At 45.0% G+C, this 21,016-nt stretch overlaps 1 protein-coding gene across 3 annotated transcripts in view; it reads left to right on the top strand.

Annotated features, from left to right (window-relative positions):
• nicn1 (nicolin 1) overlaps positions 1 to 21,016 on the top strand; it is a 102,477-nt gene that overhangs the window by 50,106 nt on the left and 31,355 nt on the right. For 2 of the 3 annotated variants that reach the window (XM_038810804.1, XM_038810807.1), the window contains exons 4-5: positions 5,623 to 5,742; positions 18,687 to 18,749. In XM_038810804.1, coding sequence (XP_038666732.1) covers positions 5,623 to 5,742; positions 18,687 to 18,749 — 183 coding nt within the window. The remainder of the gene's footprint in view (positions 1 to 5,622; positions 5,743 to 18,686; positions 18,750 to 21,016) is intronic. The other variant, XM_038810805.1, reaches the window with a different exon arrangement.

Here is a 21,016-nt window from a genome sequence, read left to right as displayed (position 1 = left end):
TGCGCAGGTCTCTGTGCACCCCCCGATATTAACTGGTGCCTATCCAAATTCGGTATGGCAGCCAACATCTTCACAAATCCTACGTTTTCCCAATTCGGGGTGTATATGCCAACCAGCACCACAAACCTTCCCTCCAAAACACCTGTTACTATAACATACTTGTCCCCCAGGTCAACATCTGAACCCTCACCCTCTTACCCACCAATATGGCCTACACCCCAGACCCTACTATCAAAGCCTGAGTAGAATATCTGACTCACCCAGCCCATCCGAAGCCTCGCCTGGCCCTTCATGCTCAGATGGATCTCTTCGAACAGCACCACGTCGACTTTCAAGTTCTTCAAATGCGAGAAAACTCTTGTTTACTTCACCAGACCCCCAGCCCTCGCACGTTCCACATTACCAAACAGACTGGGGATTTCTTCCGCCCCTCCTATCAGTCATAACCTCTACCCCTGGCCCCGCCCACCAGCGGAACCCAGCACTACCCCGAATCACCGTCAGCCACATACCCCTCCCCCCCTCCCCTTCCTAGAAGCCCCCCAGCCACTTCTTCTCAAAACCACTTCCCCCAACACGATAAACCCTCAAACCAAGAAGAAACAAATTACCCCAATGTTCCAAAACCATCCCCTCCCAAACAAACCTGACAAAAGATAAAAACAATGTCCAAACTCAATTCAATCCCAGTCCTTCAGTTTTCACGAACACCTCCGCCTCCTCTGCTGTCTCAAAGTAGTAGTCTCTGGAGTTATGTGTGACTCTCAGCTTTGCTGGGTAGACCACCCCAAACTTCACGCTGCTTTTATACAGCGCCGCCTTCACCCAACCAAAGGCTGCCTGCGTTCCTGACAGCTCCACCGTAATATCCTGGTATATTTGAATATCACCGTCTTCCCGCCTCACCTCTCGATTCAGCTTTGTTCATCTGAACACCTTTTCCTTAACCTGGTAGCTATGAAAGCAGACTATCACGGCCCTTGGTGCTTCATTCGCCTTTGGTTTTGGCTGGAGTGACCGGTGAGCCCTGTCCAGCTCATAGAGGGAGGGGTCCTCCTCCTGCCCCAACAACTTGGCAAACAGCTCCGCAAAATACTCCGCTGGTCTCACCTCCAGCCCCTTGGGCAATCCCACGATCCTCAGATTCTACCTTCGAGACCCGTTCTCCACTTTGGCTCTCAGCCGTTTGTTACTCTCCACAACTCCTCACCCATTGAGGTGAACTGGTCCCTGTGCTGCAACAATGCCTCCTCCACCTTTTTCAACACCTCTCCTTGCTCCCACACCTCCGTCAACGTCTTTGCCAAAGTCTCCTTTACCGGGGTAACAATCTCATCTGCCCACTCCTTGAGCGAGGCCATTATCTTCTTTCAATGTCTGTCAAAGTGCTTGTAAAACAGGCGCTCAAACTCCCCCGCCATCACTTCGACCACCTTATCCACCCAGTGAGCTGATCCCGCCATCTTTCCTCCCACTGAACTCCCCACCGAGCACACTAGCAGACTATTGCTTGCACCCTTTCTCCCAAATACTTTTTCTGGTATTTTGACATCCTTTGGTTCCATAACTTTTCCAACAATCAATCATATAAAATTCTCCCCAAAGTCTGGGTGAAAAGGGCCAAAAAAACAAGAGCTCTAGAAGGAGCCACCTAACATGCGACCTCCAACATGTCGCCACTGGAAGTCAGTAATTATAATGTCAAGAAAAACAAGATTCTTAACACTGACACTATATAACATTATCTACCGTCTTACAGTCTAAAAAACAACCTTTCACCACTACCCTGTTTTCCATCACTTGGCCATTTTCATATTCATGCTGCTCCTGTTCCCTTTATTTGCTGATAAGCCTGTTATTCAACACTTTATCCATTTATTTTTGGAAGTCCATGTACAGAATATCAGTTATATCCTCTCATTAATCCTCACTGTTATCAAAAAAAATCAAGTTAGTTCAATACAATTTACCCTTAATGCTGGCTTTCCTATCAACAAATTATGATAGCAAATAATTACTCCAGAAAGGACATGAATGACATTGTTTCATTTTGACTATCCCTTCTCAACATGGTGTAACTTAAGCACACAATCAGTCCACACCAGCTCTCCTGCAATCGCTCTCCTGTCCCGTAAGGGAGGAGGAGCAACTTTTTAAAAATTAATTTACTGGATGTGAGTGTCACTGGTTAGGCCAGCATATATTGCCCAAACCTAGTTGCCCTTCAGAAGGTGATGGTGAGTTGCCTTCTTGAACCGCTGCAGTCCAACCCATGCTGTTAGGGTGGGAGTTCCAGGATGTTGCCCCAGCGACAGTGAAGGAACAGCGATATATTTCCAAGTCGGGGTGGTTAGTGACTTGGCGGGGAACCTCCAGGTGGTGGGGTTCACAGGTATCTACTGCTCTTGTCCTTCTTGATGGTAGTGGTCCTGGGTTTGGACGGTGCTGTCTAAGGAACCTTAGTGAGTAACTGCAGTGCATCTTGTAGATGGTACACACTGTTGCCACTGTTTGTTGGTGGTGGAGGGTTTGAAAGTTTGTGGAAGGCGGAGCAATCAAGCGGGCTACTTTGTCCTGGATGGTATCAAGCTTCTTGAGTTGTTGGAGCTGCACTCATCCAGGCAAGTGGGGAGTAATCCATTACACTCCTGACTTGTGCCTTGTAGATAGTGGACAGACTTTGGGGGTCAGGAGGTGAGTTACTCACCGTAGGATTTCTGGCCTTTGACTTGTCCTGGTAGCCACAGTATTAATATGGCTAGTCTAGTTCAGTTTCTGATCAATGGTAACCCCTAGGATGCTGATTGTGGGGGATTCAGTGATGGTAATGCCATTGAATGTCAAGGGGCAGTGGTTAGATCGTTTCTTGTGGGAGATGGTCATTGCCTGGCACTTGTGTGGCACAAATGTAACTTGCCACTTACCACTTCAGCCCAAGCCTGGATATTGTCCAGGTCTTGCTACATTTGGACATGGACTGCTTCATTAAGCGAGGAGTTGCGAATGGTGCTGAACATTGTGCAGTCATCCGCAAACATCCCCACTTCTGAACTTATGATGGAATAGAGGTCATTGATGAAGCACCTGAAGATGGTTGGGCCTAGGACACTACCTTGAGGAACTCCTGCAGTGATGTCTTGCAGCTGAGATGAGTGACCTCCAACCACCACAACCATCTTCCTTTGTGCCAGGTATGACTCCAACCAATGGAGAGTTTTCCCATTGATTCCCATTGACTCCAATTTATCTAGGGCTCCTTAATGCCATACCTAGTCAAATGTTACCTTGATGTCGAGGGCAGTCACTCTCACCTCACCTCTGGCATTCATCTCTTTTGTCTAGGTTTAAACCAAGGCAGTAATGAGGTCAGGAGCTCAGTAACCCTGGCGGAATCCAAACTGAATGTCTGTGAACAGGTTATTGCTGAGTAAGTGCCGCTTGATAGCACTGTTGATGACTCCTTCCATAACTTTGCTAATGATGGAGAGTAGACTGATAGAGTGTTAATTGGCTTGGTTAGATATGTCCTGTTTCTTGTGAACAGGACACATCTTGTCAATTCACCACATTGCTGGGTGGATGCCAGTATTATAGCTGTACTGGGACAGCTTGGCTAGGGGTGCGGCAAGTTCTGGAGCACAAGTCTCCAGTACTATTGCCGGGATATTGCAAGGGCCCATAGCCTCTGCAATATCCAGTGCCTTCAGCCATTTCTTGATATCATGTGGAGTGAATTGTATCGGCTGAAGACTGACATCTGTGATGCTGGGACCTCCAGAGGAGACTGAGGTGGACCATCTACTCGGCACTTCTGGCTGAAGATCATTCCGAATGCCTCTGCTTTGCCTTTAACACATATGTATTGGGCTCCTCCATCATTGAAGATGGGGATATTTGTGGAGCCAACTCCTCCAGTGAGTTGTTTAATTGTCCACCACTATTCACAGCTGGATGTGGCAGGACTACAGAGCTTAGATCTGATGCATTTGTTGTGCAATAGCTTAGCTATCCCAGTTGCTTAGCCTGTCAACAGTCAAAATGTATGACTCCTCTAGTGATGTTTTAGTTGTCAGGGGCATGGGATCAAAATGCCTCTCGTCTCCAGCTCGTGAAATGTGCTGCTAACTTTGGAGCTGCTGTTAGCAGCAAATGGACAGTGTAATGCAAATAAATTCCAGCAGTTGCTAGGATATCAGACAGAAACCCCAATATTTAATTTAATTTGTAAGACTGTGAGGGAGGGAAATCTTGTTCCGGGAGTGATTCCATGCACAAAAAGGAATATTTTATATTAAAACAAACTATTACTAACACAGGATTGAAATAAGTTTAACTTCATACAAGAAAACAGCTTAAACAGCCCATTAAACAATGCTTACCAATACAATGAAACAATAAATCCTAACTGCTATCTTTATCTCCATTCAAGCAAAACCTATCTCACGTCAAAATCCACTTTTAAATATAATTAGCAGACCCAGGAATAATTGAAAAGATATCTTGGATACGGTGCTTTGGGAAAGAGATATCCTTTCAGAACCAGCTTGCAGATTTGTGCCTGTCTCAAACTACTGTTTAACCCGCCAGCCTTTGAGAGACTGTTCCTGTCCTGTTCACAGGCAAATCTATAACTCACTGTTTTGAGAGAAACTGGTCCTATTCAGACAGATCAAAACTCATTGTTTTGAGCGCAACTGCTAGTCTGTCCACAATAAAATAATTTTTTTTTTCATAAATTTAGAGTACTCAATTATTTATTTACAATTAAGCACCAATTTAGCGTGGCCAATCCACCTAGCCTGCATATCTTTGGGCTGTGGGGGTGAGACCGATGCAGGCAGGGGGAGAATGTGCAAACTCCACACGGACAGTGATCCAGAGGCGGGATTGAACCGTGAGGCAGCAGTGCTAACCACTGTGCCGCCCTTCACAGTAAAATTTCTAACTGAATTTCAAAACTGAAAACTTAAACCTGACTGCTTCAGGCCCCAGTTCCTCCCATTAACAACATTGTCTTCTAAAACTAAACACACTGTATGGGATTCTCCGTCCCATTGCACCCGCATTCTGGTGCGGCACACCCCCGCAGGCAGTGGGATCCTCTGTCCCAGCAGCCGACCAATGGGGTTTCCCATTGTGGGCAACCCCACTCTGTTGGGAAATCCGTGGGCGTGAGTGCACTGCCAGCAAAACGGAGGATCACGACGACCGAGAATCCAGCCCAATGTCTCTAATCACCCACTCCACAGGGAACCTTTATAAACAGAATTCCATTCGCCCTACTTGTAGTAAATAATGTACATGGTTGGAATGAATGATGATTAAGTTTTTACAATGTGTTAATTGCACCTCTGTAGCCGAAGTGTCTGTTGGTCTTGTAAACCATTTTAAAAATGCATACTTGCAGCAGTCACACACGTACTAATCCAGGCTTTTAACCCTTACTGCACCAAATACATACAAAACAATTGATCTGAAGTTCCTACATTTGTCACAATGCACTGCTTTTGTTTCAGCAGGTGACCAGGATTATTATTCTGCAGTAAAACATTGGGATCTTGTCTGGCATTTGTAAACATGTTGTTAAGTTGACTGACTATGCATGTTGGACTTTAACCATAGATGCTGTTTGAACCAGATGATGTAATGACAGTGCGCCTGATCCTGCGGCAGCCATCTCCAGTCTGGTTGACGTTTACAATAGAAGACATTAAAATGTATGAGTGTGACCACGACAAGGATGTAAGTATCAGTGCCGAGCATCACTTTTAAGATAGCCATCCTGAAAATATTTAAAACTTGTCTTTGGGACAACACAAAACGTGGCTAACATGGAACTTGTGGACATGGAAATTTAAGCCATTTTAGTATAGAGACTCGTGACAATTTAAGTGGCAAAAGATAATCGAATTTCTCCCAAAGGCTGTTTTCTCACATGTTAACATATTCCTGCAAACTAAGGAGAACATTCTCTCACGTCAGAGCCAAGAGTACTACTGGATATCACATTCTGCCATGTACTCTTTTACCAAGATCAGATACAGTTAAGGTTAGCAATGGGGGAATCATTGGTGTAGTGGTAATGTCAGTGCACTAGCAATCCAGAGGCTCAGGTGCTGGGAACACAAGTTCAATTCCAATCATTGCAGCTGGTAGAATATAAACTCAATTAATAACTCTGGAATATAAAGCTTGGCTCGATAAAGTGACTCTGAAACCCTTGTCCACTGTTGTAAAAACCCATCTGGTTTGGTTAGCACTATGGTTTCACAGCGCCAGGGTCCCAGGTTCGATCCAGGCTTGGGTCTGTGCAGAGTCTGCACGTGGGTTTCCTCTGGGTGCTCGGGTTTCTTCCCACAAATCCTGAAAGACGTGCTGTTAGGTGAATTAGACATTCTGAATTCTCCCTCTGTGTACCCGAACAGGTGCCGGAGTGTGGCGATGAGGGGCTTTTCACAGTAACTTCATTGCAGTGTTAATGTAAGATTACTTGTGACAATAAAGATTATAAAAAGATTATAATATCCTTTAGGGAATCTAAATCTGCCATCCTTACCTTATCCGGCTGATACATGATTCCAGACCCACAGAAATGTGGTTGACTCTTAAATTCTCTATGAAAGCCACTCGGTTGTATCACTACAAAGCCTGAAAGGAATGAAACGGGGCAGACCACCCAGCATCAACCTAGGTATCAGAAACAACGGCACGTCCATCCCTGTCGACCATACAAAGTTCTCCTTTCTAACATCTGGGGGCTTGTGCCAGTCCAACCAACAGGTGAAACCCACCAGAGGTGGTGTACAGTCAGAAGGGAATTACCCTGGGTGTCCTTAACAGCTTATGACATATTGGTTCATACATGATGGTAAATAATAATGATGTAAAGAATTGTGCTGTACTGTTACAAAGTTTTTTCTAATACAAGGTTAAAGTAATTGCTTCATCTTGTCACTTACAAAATATAATGAACACCTGTGGTTCTGCTTCTCTGCAACCCCCCCCCCCCAACCTGCACAGTCCTGCCTTAAATCAATGATTATCACAATCAGCATTTGGTATTACAGGAAGCCTTTTAAGCTCCAATCTCTTAAGGGGAGGGAGTATGTTCATACAGTGATTTATGTTATTGCAAGTGGAGGCCTCTGTTCATTGCCTATGAGTTATTTATGGAGGCAAATGGGACAAATGTTAACAAAGCAAGAATTAATGTCAGATGGCCTTGAGTTATTTTTGGGAGTGAGCATAGCGGATAATGGGCCAATCTACTTAGGCTATGCCTGGTATAACCTGGTTTTCATGTGTTGTCCAAGATGGAGTCCTGCCGAATTCACAGAACTTCACTCTGTTCTGTCCTGACCAGTCCAAAATGGAGAAAACCTTTTTTAACCCTCAGGAAGGTCACAAGATAAGGACAATTAGATTCCAGGTGACCTCCTCTGAATATGAGTTCCCCCGGTAACGAGGGGTGGGGTTTTCCCTTCAACTGGTAGCTCAGCTGTCTATTATAAAAATCCCAGCCTGGGAGCAGGTCGGAGAGGGGGACCTTTGGGAAGTGGAGAGTGTAATATTGTGAATAAATAGAATCTTTTTTTTCATGTGTGCTGTTTTAGCAGAATTAACAAAACCTAAATCCCGAATCCTTCAGTGGTAACCCCCAGGATGTTAATTTTGGAAGATTCAGCGATGTTAATGCCATTGAATGTCATGGGCGATAGATAGATCCTCTCTTGTAAGAGATGGTCGTTGCCTGGCACTAGTGTGGCGCGACTGTAACTTGTCACTTGTCAGCCCAAGCCTGGATATTGTCCAGGTCTTGCTGCATTTGAACATAGACTGCTTCAATATCTGAGGAGTCGCGAGTGGTGCTGAACATTGTGCAGTCATCTGCGAAGATCCCTACTTACAACTTTATGATGGAAGGGAGGTCATTTACGAAGCAGATGAAGATGGTTGAGTCCAGGAACTCCTGCAACGATGTCCTGGAGCTGGGCTGATTGGCCTCCAACCACTACACCCATTTATCTTTGTGCCAGGTGTGACTTCAACCAGCGGAGAACTTTCCCCCGATTCCCATTTACTCCATATTAGCTAGTGTTGTAGTCAATATTTTCCCCGCTTCTGGACTGTGATAGAAAGATTCAAACATGATTCATTAGGTAAGCAAAACTAAGCTTTATTTTACGAATTACAACTGCTAGCAGTATGGCTGAGACTTGAAGTCGGAAGGCAAACAAGTACAAACTGCTGGTTCCCTTCCAAGTCTGCAATATTACAAAAGAATAAGACGCTTTTTATACATTATAGGATCAAGATAACATGAATACAGCTTGGTCAGGAATTTGATCAAAAGTAAAACATAAGTAATAATCATTACAATGGCGTCACCTTGCTGACCTTTAGAGGACTGGGGTCTCATATCATTATCTTGTCTTTGTTTTAAGAGATGGAGCAAATTTGTTTAAATACAGGAAGAGACAGTTTTTTAGCTTATCGTATGTATTTAGACTGCTCTGGTCTCATGATGAACGCGCCTTATCCGAGTTTTAGAGTCAGCCAGTTCTCGGGTCAAGTTGACCTTGGCTGTTTGTATTTGTGCCTTAGGTTATGTGAAGTCAGTTTAAATTCAATTGTACCAAGAAGACTTGACTAGTTTTCCCATCATGCCATTATTTGCTTTGCACAATACCACACTCCCCCCTTTTGTCATATCATGACAACTAGCTAAATAGGTATATCCATGATTCGTTTGAAAATGCATTTACAGAAGCAGGCAAGCAATCCTAGCCCTAGTAGCGTTAGTAGTAGTAGAATAAAGGCCTTAAAGATTCAATCAAATAATCCATGACCCAACCACCCTAGGTTATAATCGTGAAATTCACTGCCAATTTCTTGAATTTGAGCAGCCTGTTTCTTAATATGGTCGGCCAGGTTAGTGATATTTTCAGAGCCATCTGGAATGTAAGTACAGCACTCGTGGCCTATGATAGCGCACGTTCCTCCCTGCGAGGCTAACAGATAATCCAAAGCCAGTCGATTTTGTAATGCCACGGTCCGGACAGCCACTTGCTCAGCTGAGACCTCGGCCAGTGCCTGTCCAGTGTCCCTGGCTTCTGTTGCCGTTACGTTTGCCAGATGTTCCGCTGCTGAGGCCATGTAGATCAGTTCGTTGGATGCCTTGCCGGTTCCGTACAAGGGAAAGGTCATCATAAGGAACTGTTCCGTTTTAGAAATAGTTCTTTTTGCTCACGAGGGGGAGTGCTTAAGGGTGGGTCGGTGATGCATTTGGGGTATGACATATCCCAAAAAGCAGGATCCTGTCCAATCAATGGGGAGCCACGGATATGCTTTAGTGCCGCATATGAAATAGGTTCCATTGTAGGCTGTAAAGTCATCAGCGGATGTCAACCAGGGGATTGGGGATGTCTGTCCCCATGAACTTTCCTTTCCCTGATTTATTAAAACATATGGAACCTTGAACATTATATGAGTGGACAGTGAGGGAGGGTGGAGTTAAGGCATGATTATAGGTAGGTTGATACGAAGCTGAAAATTTAGTCATGTCATAGCCAGCAGATCTCCATATTTTCATATTCCTATCTCCCCTGATCCCTGTTTGTTTTTGTCGTAAAATCCATTCAACTGTCTCTGCGGTATGAAAGGGGAGGGATTGGAGAGGTATTCCTTCCCTCGAATGTACGGGGATATGGGTACAAACCCAACACTTGCTTATATTCAATTTTTCGGCATAAAGATATGACAGATGTAAATGGGTATTGGAAGGCAGGTCTCGTTTAGTTCGGTTTTTTTTTACTACCGAGTGGCCATTAAGGCTAAATAGTCCAGAAAGTCCAAAAATTATACTGAAGATCTTCATCCTGTGTTCTCGTCTGGGTTGGAGACTATCTTCTTGCAATCGGATAGATGTATCCAACTGGCACGTCCTACAAGTTTGACCGAAGTTGGTGCCGTCAGTAGTACGAGGAAGGGTCCACTCCAGCGTTGTCCTAGTTTCTTTCTGTCCCAGTTTTTCACCAACACGTGGTCTCCGGATTTGACCACTGGATATCGAGGGATGGCTGTTCCTGCCATTACTGAGAGATGTGCCTGTTTTACCTGTGAGTGGAGAAACTTCTAAGAAAGTGTTAATTGCTTCAAATAGTTCTGCATTTGTTCCCCCATCACATGGAGGTCTACTCCCTCTAGGGGTTTTTCATGGGCATCCCAGGGAGTCCTCATTGGCCGACCATAGACTATCTCTGCAGCTGACAGTCCGGTCCGCGAATGGGGGGTCACTCGCATGTGAAACAGTGCCAAAGGTAATACTTTTAGCCAATTTAACCCAGTTTCTTCAGTTAATTTAGATAATTTTTCTTTTAAAGTCCCGTTGGCTCTTTCCACAATTCCTGCTGCCTGCGGGTGATACGCGCAGTGCAGTTGCTGTTTAATTACAAGTGCTTCGCACAATTCAGTATTGATCCGAGCTACAAAATGTGGTCCATTGTCTGAGCTCACCATTTTGGGTACCCCAAAACGAGGAATGACTTCCGTTAACAACAACTTCACTACTGTATGTGCCGTACAATTAGTTGTGGGGAAGGCTTCAATCCATTTACTAAACACATCGATTATTACTAAACAATATTTATAGCACTGTGCTTTTGGCAATTTGACAAAATCAAGCTGTATACAGCAAAAGGACCATCTGGCAAGGGAGTGGTTCCCGGAGGGCATTTAATACCTTTATTCTTATTATGTTTCATGCAAATGACGCATCGATCCAGTCGCGTTTGCGCTGCTGTATTCAAATCTGGGTGCCACCAAGTTTTTAGGAGTAGCTGTACCACTCCCTCCTTGCCAAGATGGGTACAAGAATGCAAATAATCAACAAGTACTGGTAATAAAGAATTCGGAATACAAACTTGACCAACTGGAGTCAGCCAGAGGTCTCGTGTCAAGGAGTGTGAACACCCCATTGACTTCCATAGTGTTCGCTCAGAATCAGAGGCGTCCCTCTGTAAATTTTGAACTTCACCTATCTCTGGCATGCCCTTCGTCCTTAATGCAGGTACCTGGTTTAGAGCCTGATTAGCCCCACTGGGAACAATTAAAGAGGTAGATGAAGCTGCAGTTTTAGCAGCTGAATCAGCACGGGCATTTCCTAATTGAACAGGAGTGTCACCCTTCGTGTGCGCAACGCATTTAATAACTGCCAATTGACGGGGAAGCTGAATAGCATCGAGGAGATTCTTAACCCAAAGAGCATTCTGAATGGGAGTTCCCGCAGAGGTGAGAAAACCTCGCTGTTGCCAGAGGCGGCCGAAATCATGGGTCACGCCAAAGGCATACCTAGAGTCAGTGTAAACATTAGTACTTTTGTCTGTGGCCAAAATACATGCTCGAGTAAGGGCGAATAGCTCGACTTTTTGTGCAGAGACAGGGGTCTGGAAGGCTGCTGCTTCCTGCACGTCAGTGTCGGTTACCACGGCATATCCCGACTGTGGGACGCCAAATGGGGAAATGGAGGAACTGCCATCAACATAAAAAATTAGATCTGGTTTATCAATAGGCCTGTCTGTTAAATCCGGGCGAGGTGCGGTAAGGAAGTGATTCCGAAGTAAACAATCGAGAACCGTCACCTGTTTAGTTACTTCCGTCAGGGATGAGGGGTCGCAGCACAGAACCGAGAGAGAGACCCAGGTGAATAATACATTGTGCCAACGTCTGTCTCTTTCCTCCTGCTCGTGGCTTCGATCACTTTTTCTCAGTCCCTCACGGAAGATCACTTCAGGATATTGGATTTTTTTCTCGCAGCGCCAAATGTCGTAGTCAATATTTTCCCCGCTTCTGGACTGATAGAAAGATTCACACATGATTCATTAGGTAAGCAAAACTAAGCTTTATTTTACGAATTACAACTGCTAGCAGTATGGCTGAGACTTGAAGTGGGAAGGCAGTCAAGTACAAACTGCTGGGGCAGCATGGTGGCCTAGTGGTTAGCACAACCTCCTCACGGCGCTGAGGTCCCAGGTTCGATCCCGGCTCTGGGTCACTGTCCGTGTGGAGTTTGCACATTCTCCCCGTGTCTGCGTGGGCTTCGCCCCCACAACCCAAAAATGTGCAGAGTAGGTGGATTGGCCACACTAAATTGCCCCTTAATTGGAAAAAAATAATTGGCTAATCTAAATTTATAAAAAAGTAAAAAAAAGTACAAACTGCTGGTTCCCTTCCAAGTCTGCAATATTACAAAAGAATAAGACGCTTTTTATACATTATAGGATCAAGATAACATGAATACAGCTTGGTCAGGAATTTGATCAAAAGTAATACATAAGTAATAATCATTACAATGGCGTCACCTTGCTGACCTTTAGAGGACTGGGGTCTCATATCATTATCTTGTCTTTGTTTTAAGAGATGGAGCAAATTTGTTTAAGTACAGGAAGACCATAAGACATAGGAGTGGAAGTAAGGCCATTCGGCCCATCGAGTCCACTCCGCCATTCAATCATGGCTGATGGGCATTTCAACTCCACCTACCAGCATTCTCCCCGTAGCCCTTAATTCCTCGCGACATCAAGAATTTATCTATCTCTGCCTTGAAGCCATTTAGCGTCCCGGCCTCCACTGCACTCCGTGGCAATGAATTCCACAGGCCCACCACTCTCTGGCTGAAGAAATGTCTCCGCGTTTCTGTTCTGAATTTACCCCCTCTAATTCTAAGGCTGTGCCCACGGGTCCTCGTCTCCTCGCCTAACGGAAACAGTTTATTTGCGTCCACCCTTTCTAAGCCATGTATTATCTTGTTAGTTTCTATTAGATCTCCCCTCAACCTTCTAAACTCCAATGAATACAATCCCAGGATCCTCAGCCGTTCATCATATGTTAGACCCGCCATTCCAGGGATCATCCGTGTGAATCTCCGCTGGACACGCTCCAGTGCCAGTATGTCCTTCCTGAGATGTGGGGCCCAAAACTGGACACAGTACTCCAAATGGGGCCTAACCAGAGCCTTATAAAGGCTCAGTAGCACATTGCTGCTTTTATATTCCAACTCTCTTGAGATAAATGACAACATTGCATTCGCTTTCTTAATCACAGATTCAACCTGCATGTTTACCTTTAGGGAATCCTCGACTAGCACTCCCAGATCCCTTTGTACTTTGGCATTATGAATTTTCTCACCGTTTAGAAAGTAGTCTATGCTTGGATTCTTTTTTCCAAAGTGCAAGACCTCACATTTTCTCACGTTGAATTGCATCAGCCATTTCCTGCACCACTCTCCCAAACTGTCTAGATCCTTCTGCAGCCTCCCCACTTCCTCAGCACTACCTGCCTGACCACCTAACTTCGTATCATCGGCAAACCTCACTAGAATGCCCCCAGTCCCTTCATCCAGATCATTAATATATATGGTGAACAGCTGCGGCCCCAACACTGAACCCTGTGGGACACCGCTGGTCACCGGCTGCCATTCCGAAAAAGAATCTTTTATCCCAACTCTCTGCCTTCTGTCAGACAGCCAATCCTCAACCCATGCCAGTAGCTCACCTCGAACACCATGGGCCCTCACCTTACTCAGCAGCCTCCTGTGTGGCACCTTATCAAAGGCCTTTTGGAAATCCAGATGGACCACATCCACTGGGTTTCCCTGGTCTAACCTACTTGTCACCTCCTCAAAGAATTCTAACAGGTTCGTCAGGCACGACCTCCCCTTACTAAATCCATGTTGACTTGTTCTAATCCGACCCTGCTCTTCCAAGAATTTAGAAATCTCATCCTTAACGATTGATTCTAGAATTTTACCAACAACCGAGGTTAGGCTAATTGGCCTATAATTTTCCATCTTTTGTCTTGATCCTTTCTTGAACAAGGGGGTTACAACAGCGATCTTCCAATCGTCCGGGACTTTCCCTGACTCCAGTGATTTTTTGAAAGATCTCAACCAACGCTTCCGCTATTTCTTCAGCCACCTCCCTCAGAACTCTAGGATGTAGCCCATCGGGGCCAGGAGATTTGTCAATTTTAAGACCTTCTAGCTTTTTTAGCACCATCTCTTTTGTAATGGCAACCATACTCAACTCAGCCCCCTGACCCTTTATAATTTTTGGGATATTACTCATGTCTTCCACTGTGAAGACAGACGCAAAGTACTTATTAAGTTCTCCAGCCATTTCCTCGTCTCCCATCACTAGCCTTCCAGAATCAGTTTGAATTGGCCCAATGTCTACTTTGGCCTGTCGTTTGTTTCTTATGTATTGAAAGAAACTTTTACTATCATTTCTTATAGTACTGGCTAGCCTGCCTTCATATTTGATCCTCTCCTTCCTTATTTGTCTCTTTGTTAACCTCTGTTTGTTTTTGTAGCCTTCCCAATCTTCTGATTTCCCAGTGCTTTTGGCCACTTTATAGGATCTCTCTTTTTCTTTGATACATTTCCTTACCTCCTTTGTCAGCTATGGCTGTCTAAACCCTCCCCGGATAATCTTTCTTTTCTTGGGGATGAACCTCTGTACAGTGTCCTCAATTATGCATACAAACTCCTGCCATTTTTGCTCTACTATCTTCCCCACTAGGGTCTGCTTCCAGTCGATTTTCGCCAGTTCCTCTCTCATGCCCTCGTAATTACCTTTATTTAACTGTAACACCATTACATCCGATTTTGCCTTCTCTCTTTCAAACTGCAGACTGAACTCAACCATATTATGATCGCTGCTTCCTAAGTGTTCCCTTACTTTAAGATCTTTTATAAAGTCTGGTTCATTACATAGCACTAGGTCCAGAATAGCCTGCTCCCTTGTGGGCTCCATGACAAGCTGTTCCAAAAAGCCATCTTGTAAGCATTCCATTAATTCCTTTTCTTTGGATCCACTGGCTACGTTATTTACCCAATCCACCTGCATATTGAAGTCCCCCATGATCACCGTGACCTTGCCTTTCTGACATGCCTTTTCTATTTCCCGGTACATGTTACGCCCCTGGTCCTGACCACTGTTAGGAGGTCTGTACATAACTCCCATTATGGTTTTTTTGCCTTTGTGGTTCCTCAATTCTACCCACACAGACTCCACATCATCCAACCCTATGTCGTTTAGTGCCATAGATTTAGAGACAGTTTTTTTAGCTTATCGTATGTATTTAGACTGCTCTGGTCTCATGACGAACGCGCCTTATCCGAGTTTTAGAGTCAGCCAGTTCTCGGGTCAAGTTGACCTTGGCTGTTTGTATTTGTGCCTTAGGTTATGTGAAGTCAGTTTAAATTCAATTGTACCAAGAAGACTTGACTAGTTTTCCCATCATGCCATTATTTGCTTCGCACAATACCACACTAGGCCTCCTTGATGCCATACTTGGTCAAATGTTGCCTTGATGTCAAGGGCAGTCACTCTCACTTCACCTCTGGCATTCAACTCTTTTGTCCATGTTTGAACCAAGGCTGTAATGAGTTAAGGAACTGAGTGACCCTGGCAGAACCCAAACAGAGCGTCTGTGAGCAGGCTATTGCCGAGTAAGTGCTAGCACTGTTAACGACTTCTTCCATCACTTTGCTGATGATGGAGAGTAGAGTGATAGGTCGGTAATTGGTTGGGTTGGATTTGTCCTGTTTCTTGTGTACAGGACACACCTGGGCATTTTTCCACATTATCGGGTAGATGGCAGTATTGTAGCTGTACTGGAACAGCTTGGCTAGGGGTGCTGCAAGTTCTGGAGCACAAGTACTATTGTGGGAATATTGTCAGGGCCCATAACCTTTGTAGTATCCAATGCCTTCAGCCGTTTCCTGATATCACATGAGTGAATCGTATTGGTTGAAGACTGACACCTGTGATGCTGGGAACCTCTGGAGGAGACCGAGATGGATCATCACTGCAAAAGACAAATCTGAAGCATTTTCAACCATCTTCAGCCAGAAATGCTGAGTGGATAATCCGTCTTCGCCTCCTCTAACACCCCCAGCTTTACAGATAACATTCGATTCACTCCAAATGACATCAAGAAACGGGCCCGAACAACATTCTTCCAAGAGTACTGAAGACCTGTGCTCCAGAACTTGCTGCGCACCTAGCCACATTGTTCTAGTACAGCTACAACACTGGCCTCAACACGACAATGTGGCAAATTTCCCAGGGATATTGTGTCCACAATAAGCAGGACAAATCCAACTCAGTCAATTACCACCTCATCTGTTCACTCTCAATGGTTAGCAAAGTGGTGGAAGATGTCCTCGACAGTGCTGCCAAGTAGCTCAGTTTGTGTTCTGCTAGGGTCACTCAGCTCATGATCTCATTATAGTCTTAGTCCAAGCATACTTCTCATATACTGAAGTAGTCCTTGTATAAATGCAGCAAATCCTGGATAATATCCCCAATCTAAAGTAGCTGACTCTGAATTATCTGCAGCACATTAACAGGCTGTGTGGTTCATGATATATATTGCACAGCAGTTTGCTAAGTATAACTTAATGTTTCCCACAATTTCAATATGGGCTGTAGCTAATATGTTTTTCGTTGCAATTTATTGGAGATTGGAAGGAAAAAATATGATAAACAATCTATAAATGTGTTTACTCCAAAGGGTCTGTTATAGGTCAAATTACCCTTTCTAAAAACACTTTGGACCATTCAAGAAAATCAAGGGCATTAATGATCAGGTAATAAATGCTGGCCTGGCCAGTGATGCCCACATCCCTTCAATGAATAAAAACATTTGTTCAGCATGTTAAACTTTCTGCACCAATATGTTGTGTAATATACTGGCTGTCAAATAAAAAATAACTATTGAACTGAAACAAATTGATTCCTTAACTTGCTATTCCTGTTGAAGTTTTGATTTTTCAGACAATTTTATTACATTCACACTTACTAACCTTCCACATTGGATTTGACAACTGTTTTTTGGACCCCTGACTATCTCAATGATCTGGGTGGCATGGTTGCCCCGGGTCACTCTCCGCATGGAGCTTGCACATTCTTCTCATGTCTGCATGGGTCTCACCCCCACAAACTATAGATATGCAGGGTAGGTGGAATAGCCACGATAAATTGCCCCTTAATTGGAAAAATACGTTTTTTTTTAACTCTCTCATGATGTAGAAGCAGTAAGTCGGTCAGCTGGATGAATAAAAGTACTCCGAAAAATTTAACAATTGATAATCGATTTTTCGAACCAGGTTCAAGAAATAGGAGAGCCAAAAGGTGGGTTTTGTCAGGGAATTGGAGCTGCCTGGGGGTGTGGGTGGTGGGGTCATTAAAAGTGAATAGATTGACATTTGTCTGGCTAATAAGGCCACAAAAATCCAAATCGGGTTTATTTCTGGAAGCATAGATTTGAAAAGTAGAGGAGTTGTGCAAAACTTATATTGGACCGCATCTGAAGTGCTGTGTACAGTTCTAGTCACCATTTTATTAAAAAGCGGATGCAAAAGGGATTTATAATGATGATACCAGAAATGTGAGGATATATTTATATTTTGAGTTCTGAGGAAAATGGTTGGGCCACGGACACTATCCGGAGGAACTCCGCGCGATGTTCCGGGACTGAGATGATTGACGTCCAACAACCTTAACCACCTTCCTTTGCTCGGTATGACTTCAACCAGTGGAAAATGTTCTCACTGATTTCCACTGACTTGAGCTTTGCTAGAACTCCGTGATGCCGCTGTATCTAATTAGAGGGTTGAACGGACAGCACCATAGCATAGTGGTTAGCACTGTGGCTTCACAACTCCAGGGTCCCAGGTTCGATTCCCTGCTGGGTCACTGTGTGGAGTCTGCACGTTCTCCCCGTGTCTGCGTGGGTTTCTTCCGGGTGCTCCGGTTTCCTCCCACAGTCCAAAGATATGCAGATTAGGTGGATTGGCCATGATAAATTGCCCTTAGTGTTCAGAAAGGTTAGATGGGGTTATTGGGTTACGGGGATAGGGCGGAAGTCAGGGCTTAAGTGGGTCGGTGCAGACTCGATGGGCCAAATGGCCTCCTCCTGCATTGGATGTTCTATGCGCTACTGTCCTCTGCAGCCAAGAACAAGAATCCCGAAGGGTGTGTTACCTACTCGGTGCCAGGACTGTCTCACGTTGGCGCATGTTGTGCTCCATACTGGAATAAATGACATGTAGGATTATGGAGGAGCCCCTGAAAGAGTATTAGGGAGTTAAGCTTTAAATGAAAAAGCAGGACCTCAAGATTAATAATCTCTAGATTATTGCCCAGCCACCTGAAAAGTGGCATTGGAACAGACGTATTCGGAGAATTAACGTGTGACTGAAAATGTGGGCATGAGGGGTTCCTTCTAATGGGACACTGGTACCAGTTCTGCGACAGGAAGAAATTGTACTGATGGGATAGGCTCCATCTAAACCAAGATGGACCTCATGTCTTAGCAGAAAGGGTATATAATAGCAGTAATAAGTAGGGGGAGGGATCTATATGAAATGTCAGTGGCTTAAATGTAAAGAAAACAGGCAAGAGAACATAGGAAAAAATAAAATAAAGGAGGACATTTAATGGTAAGAGAGTATGTAGAGTTATAGAACGGGAGTGATAACATGCAAAATACAAAAACAGCAATGGGCTTGGGAGTTTCCTTGGATTAGTCTCAAATTAAAGGTCAAAGTTTTGCAGAAGCCGAACTAAGTAGATTTAAATTTCTTTTTTAATGGTTTGCGTCTAATTATTTCTGTTTTACAGAAGGTACAGGGACCATGGCTTTCTCAGCTCACTCCTCCAGAGCGACCTTTGAACTTGAGTGACGTGAGTATGATGCAAATTTATACAGTTTGAAATACAACAACTCCATATAACTTCAAAAAGTGTAAAGAGTCGGTGCCGGAAACACTAACCTGGGGCGGAATTCTCTGACCCCCCCCCCTCCGCAGGGTCGGAGAATTGCCCGGGCCAGCGTCAATCCCGCCGTGGCCCGAATTCTCTGCCACCAGGGAATCAGCGGGGACGGGAATCGCGCCGCGCCGGTTGGCGGGCCCCCCGTGGCGATTCTCTGGCCCACGATGGCCCAAAGTCCCGCCGCTGGCAAGCCTTTCCCGCTGGCGGGAATCAAAGCACGTCTGGTGCGGCAGGATTGGTGGCGCGGGCGGCCGCCGGAGTCCTGGGGGGGGCGCGGGGCGATCTGGCCCCAGGGGGTGCCCCCACAGAGAGGCAGAAGAGAACCCCTCCCCCGCGCATGCGCCGGGATGACGGAAGCAGCCGCTGACGCTCCAGCGCATGCGCAGACTTCCGCCGACCAGCGAAGGCCTTTCGGCCCCAGCTGGCGGGGCGCCAAAGGCCGTTCATGTCGGCCGGCGGAGCAGAAACCACTCCGGCGCGGGCCTAGCCCCTAAAGGTGCAGACAATTCCGCACCTTTGGGGAGGTCCGACACCGGAGTGGTTCTCGCCACTCCACAACGCCGGAAGCCCCCCCACCCCGCCAGGTAGGGGAGAATCCCGGCCCTGTTTCTCCTCTATTCAGATGTTCCTTGTATCTCTTGTGTTTATTTCTTTCACTTTCAGTTTTTGTTTGTATGTCAGACTTCTGGTTTTATTTCTGATTTCCAGGATTCCCCAAATGTACTAATCGAGTATCTCTTTTGTCTCTAATTCAATCATTCTCAAATATTTTTGGTTAAAGGATCCCTTTTCAAATGGATTAATAGTCACTGACTCGCATCTATTAAAAATTATAATACTTATAAGATGAAAGTGCTGCATGCAAATAATGTAATACTTTTAAGAAAACATTTATTTCCTTGCTAGTATCACTGGTATTGCTTCTCATTGCAAAGTCGAATTGTTGGTTAAAGTTTGGGGAGAACCGGAGCCCTGCGAGAGCAGAACCAGGAGGAAATACTAGGAGTGCAGGAGGAAAGCAGAGCACTATAGGAACAAAACATGGATAGAACAGGAGCAGAGAATGGCAGCAAAGACAGTGGAGAAAGAGCCCGAAGAAAGCAGGAATCTGGAGAGGAGAGAAGCAAGGGGAGAACAGGAGCCTGGAGAGAGCATGAGAGGAGCAGGAATGAATAGGAGCGTGGGGGAGAAGAGACACCTGGGAGCCCCTCACTCACTCTCTCTTGATCACGGCACCCATAGCGGTAACCAACATCATCCACCTATAGGCTGCCATGGACGCCTCAAAGATCCCCCCCCCGGGTTGGAAACCACTGATCTTAAGTTCCAGGTATCAGTCAGTTAAAAATGGAGTTACCTTCACTCATCAATGCTGTGACTGTAAAAACTCAGACTACATTTCATTAATACACAGTTACTTAATCCTTAGTATAAACGATAGAGATTTCTCTTCCGAATCCAGTCTGTGCTCAGCCACCTGGTGTATGCACCCATTCAATCAGTTCATCAGGGCAGCGCGTAATTTAACCAAATGATTAAACTGACTATGACACCATGCTACACAAGGCCATTCATATGGAAGAGGGAAAGGGGACTGAGATGGGGATGGTATCGTTAGAGCAAGGGATCCGGTTTGTGGCATGTCTTCAGACATTTCCTTGCCTCTGAAGAAGAACTTGGAGGGGGTGGATCCAGTTGTCATGGTTCATGTAGGACCTAATGACCTATCTATTTCAAGGAATGAGATCTGTGTTGGATGTGTTTCAGGAGCTCAGGCTCCAATTAATAAGCAGAACCTCAAAGGTTAATGATCTCCGGATTATTACTTGATCCATGACATAAGGCAAAACAAATCAGGGAGTTGAATGCGTGACTCAAAGAATCATACAGGTACAGTGTCTGAAATTCAAATATTGGGAAAGGGGATTTGTCTGAAAACCAGAGATTTTTATAAGCTGCCACGCATCAGTTTTAATTGTTATTAAAGGAGTAAAAAAACCTACAGGGACAAATTGGCTTGAGTACTGCATTGGCACGATGGCACAACAGACTAGATTCAACTCTTTTCCTGTCCTCAGAGTGGCCTGAGAAACCCTTGGCCCCACGCAACACAACTGGCCTGATTTCATATGTCTCCTTTTAATTGAACTGAGGTTCTGATTCTTGTTCGCCAAAGT

Source organism: Scyliorhinus canicula, chromosome 11 (assembly GCF_902713615.1).
Source record: "Scyliorhinus canicula chromosome 11, sScyCan1.1, whole genome shotgun sequence".
NCBI classification, from domain to species: domain Eukaryota; kingdom Metazoa; phylum Chordata; class Chondrichthyes; order Carcharhiniformes; family Scyliorhinidae; genus Scyliorhinus; species Scyliorhinus canicula.
The sequence above is the reverse complement of the archived record's forward strand: the minus strand, read 5'-3'. Positions and strand labels throughout refer to the sequence as shown.